Source organism: Tupaia chinensis, unplaced genomic scaffold, assembly GCF_000334495.1.
Source record: "Tupaia chinensis unplaced genomic scaffold, TupChi_1.0 Scaffold000286_1, whole genome shotgun sequence".
NCBI lineage: Eukaryota > Metazoa > Chordata > Mammalia > Scandentia > Tupaiidae > Tupaia > Tupaia belangeri.
Window position 1 is genome coordinate 266,101 of NW_006159770.1, and position 3,484 is coordinate 269,584.

The 3,484-nt window shown below is 64.1% G+C and overlaps 1 protein-coding gene across 1 annotated transcript in view; it reads left to right on the forward strand.

The window, feature by feature from the left end:
- The window catches only part of EPS8L1 (EPS8 signaling adaptor L1), an 11,492-nt gene extending 8,008 nt beyond the window's left edge, over nucleotides 1–3,484 (forward strand). The window contains exons 14-21 of the mRNA XM_027772587.1: nucleotides 1,388–1,413; nucleotides 1,546–1,548; nucleotides 1,782–1,932; nucleotides 2,015–2,146; nucleotides 2,319–2,418; nucleotides 2,620–2,794; nucleotides 3,129–3,261; nucleotides 3,357–3,484. Of these exons, the coding sequence (XP_027628388.1) occupies nucleotides 1,388–1,413; nucleotides 1,546–1,548; nucleotides 1,782–1,932; nucleotides 2,015–2,146; nucleotides 2,319–2,418; nucleotides 2,620–2,794; nucleotides 3,129–3,261; nucleotides 3,357–3,437 (801 nt within the window). The 3' untranslated portion in view covers nucleotides 3,438–3,484. The remainder of the gene's footprint in view (nucleotides 1–1,387; nucleotides 1,414–1,545; nucleotides 1,549–1,781; nucleotides 1,933–2,014; nucleotides 2,147–2,318; nucleotides 2,419–2,619; nucleotides 2,795–3,128; nucleotides 3,262–3,356) is intronic.

Consider the following 3,484-nt stretch of genomic DNA (forward strand, 5'->3'; position numbering starts at 1 on the left):
ATGGGGCCGGGGCTGGGAGAGGGGGGAGCACAGGGAGGGGAGGGGTGGGCCCGGGCTTCTGGGTCCAAGGGAGGAGGGAATGGAGGTTTGGATTTCGGGGTCTAGGGGAGGAAGGGGCTGGGAGAAGTCTGAGAGGACAGATCTCTGGGTCCTGGAAAGGGCAGTTGGGTTTCCCATGGCCTGGGAGGCTCTCTGCCTGGGTCCCTAGAGGACGAAGCTCTGGAGACATGGAGGAGGCTGGGGGCCTGGTCGTCTAGGTTTTGAAGAAGAGCTCAGGTACGATGCTTGGGCTCCTGGAGACCCAGAGAAGCAGGCTTGAGACTTCGAGGACTGGGGGCAAGTCTGAGAAAGCCAGGCAGACCCAGTCTCTCCAGGCCCTGGGCAGAGGGGAGGCTGGGCGGTCCGACTCTGGTTTCCAGAGGCTCTCCGGCCACAGTGGTAGGCCCTGCTGGGTGTCAGACCAGGAGCTTCACAGGTGACAAGGACAATGAAACTGAAGCTTGAGCCCGGACTCCTGGGTCTGGGGGAGGAGAGAACTCCCCTCAAGGTGTGGGAGCTCCGTCTTGGGCCCGAGGGAGGAGGGGCCAGATCTCGAGTCCTTGGGCAAGGAGGAGACAGACTGGCAGGAAGCGACATGGGCAGAGGACAAAGCAGTGGGGCTGGAGACGAAGGGGGGTCTGGGTGAGGGCCCCGGGCAGAGGGTCTCAGCAGGACAGCGTGCTGGGAGCTGCCGGCCCCACACAGGGGCACCGTGGCCCTGAAGACCCCCCTCTCCCCTGCACAGGTAGGCCTGCTCCGGGCTGAGGCCTCTTCTTGGGGGTCAGAGCCAAGACCCCGCCTTCCCCTAGCTGCCTGGTACTGCAGAGCCTCACCTCACCCCATGCTTCCAAACCCTGGGCCTGGCCCCTCCAGCTTTTAACTCGTCTTCCTGAAGCCTCGAGGTCTTTGCAGGGAAAACGGGAATGATAGTAGTCCCTTGGGGCGGGGGAGGGCAGAAGTCGTGGTGTGTAGGGCCAGCAGTCAGCCCTGGCATGGCTGTCGCAGGTTCCCACGTGGCGGCACGGCTCTCGGGCTCTGGGACAGAGGCCATCGTTGTGCCTATAGGGAGGGACGCTCATGGAGCCTCGGGGAGAAAGGAACTGGGGCTCCAAACGCATGTTCCGCTGTGGGCCGTCGCAAGCACCCAATCGTGGACACACGGCAGACCACGTGCAGGCCTGCACAGCATCGCTACCGCGTTGCTGTCGTTTGTTGCTATAAGGCACGGGCTCACCAGAGAGAACAGAGAGGGCAAGTGAGATGTCACAGTCTCTTCTCCATTCTCCTCTTGGGATTTTGGGCACACACGCACGCGTGCTCAGAGTGTTTTCCGAGCCACCAGGTGCAGGACTCGGGTCCCCGGCTGGCCACATGGTTAGGTTCCAGCACCTATCCACCATGCTGCTGCAGGCCCCAGGGTTATGAGCGCGAGTCCTCATCTCAGAGAAGCCCAGTACCTGGCAGAGCCGAGTTAAGAGCAGCTGTTTCTAGCTGTGCGGTCTGGAGCGGGTGACTTCTCTCCCTGAGCCTCTGTGAGCGATGATGGCCTCCGTGCCACACGTACTGACGCTGTGTCCCTGTGCCGCCGAAGGCAGAGCGCAATGTTCAATTTCAGACCTCTAGCAAGCGACTAACCGGCTTCCCGCCAACCCTGCTTGGCCTAACCCCTGCTCACCAGCACCCCGCACAGCCCAGGGCAATGGGGCGGCTGCCTCCTGACCACCAACCCTTCCACTTCTCAGTCACCAGGACCTGGAGCTGGAAGCCGAGCCCCAGCCGGAGCCGGAGCCGGAGCCGGAGCCAGAGCCGGCAGGGAAGTGGGTCCTGTGTAACTACGACTTCCAGGCCCGAAACAGCAGCGAGCTGTCGGTCCGGCAGCGGGATGTGTTGGAGGTAAGCGGTGTGGGGCTCCGGGGCCCAGGCCGGCCGGAACCACAGACCCAGGTTCTGAGCCCTCTCCTCATACCCTACTCAGATCCTGGATGACAGACGCAAGTGGTGGAAAGTTCGGGACCAGAAGGGGCAGGAGGGATATGTACCCTATAATATCCTGACACCCCACCCTGGACCCGGGGTGGGCCGCAGCCACAGCCCTGCCCGCAGCCTGGTGAGACAGGACTCCCGCCTTGAGGGAGAAGAGGCTGGGGGATAGCGGGGGGAAGGTCGCCGGCCCCCGCAGGGCAGGAGCGGCGACTGGGACCTCAGCACGGCTTCTCCAGGAGCAGAGGGCCCGGAAGGTGGAGTACAGCCCTGATCCACTGCCCTCCCACTCCTCTTAGACTAGCACTCCCCCTCCCCCACCAACCGCGGCCCCTGCTCCCGTTCGGCCCCACTGGGACAGCTGCGACAGCCTCAACCACTTGGACCCTAGTGAGAAGGGTGAGTAGGAGGGGCCCTCAGGCGAGCGGCCCTTGTCCTCGCTTTCCAGGCAAGTAAGCCGAGGCTCAGAAAGGCCAGATGGACTCCCGGCCGGTGCCCCATCAGATCCAGCTAACTCCTGGGAAGGCGGGAGTCCCGCGCTCTGCCCAGTACCCCTCGTCCTGAGCCTACATTCCCTCCCTCCCGGTTTCCCGCAAGCAGAGAAATTCTGCCAGATGCTCAGTGTCAACGCGGAGCTGCAGGCGCGCCTGGCTCAGGGCCGCTCGGGTCCCACCCGTGCAGCCCCGGGGCCTCGCGTCCAGGAAGCGCAGCTCAGTCCACGCTCAGATGCCTCGGAGGTCCGGGCCTGGCTGCAGGCCAAAGGCTTTAGCTCGGGGTGAGTGGAGCGGATGACAGCTGGTCTGCTGGGAGATGTGGGCGCTGGGAGCCGAGTGTTCCCAGTGGGCCCAATGCGGGGTGGAGAAGTCGCGGATTGGCAGGTTTCTGCGGTTTCCGATCGGAATCCCAGTGAAGTCCCGCCCCTTTCAAAAGCAGGATGCAGCCCCCTCCCACCGGATGGAGTGCTGCGATTGGCGGGTGGGTGGGCCCACAAGACCCGTAGCGCATCTCCCGCCCTGGAGAGCTTGAATGCTGCAGATGGGACCAGCAGCTGGGCGGGAGAGCTGTGGCTGGCACCCGGGCCTGGCTGCGCCCCCCACTACCCGGCTCAGGACTGTGGAGGCACTGGGTGTGCTGACCGGTGTGCAGCTTTTCTCGCTGCAGAAGGAGGAGCTGCGGGCGGTGAGCCCCGAGGAGGGGGCGCGTGTGTACAGCCAGATCACGGTGCAGCGTGCGCTGCTGGAGGTGAGCAAGAGGCTGCTCATGCCTGCGCTTGGACGTGGGGGAGCCGGCGAGCCCGAGGGCTCGGACACCAGTCCTCATCCCCACCTGCCCTCCAGGACAAACTGTCAGAGCTGGAGGCGGTTATGGAGAAGCAGAAGAAGAAAGTGGAAGGCGAGATGGAGATGGAGGTCATCTGACCGTTCCTGGTACCTTTGCAAAGGACGAAGGACTCCCCACGCCCGGG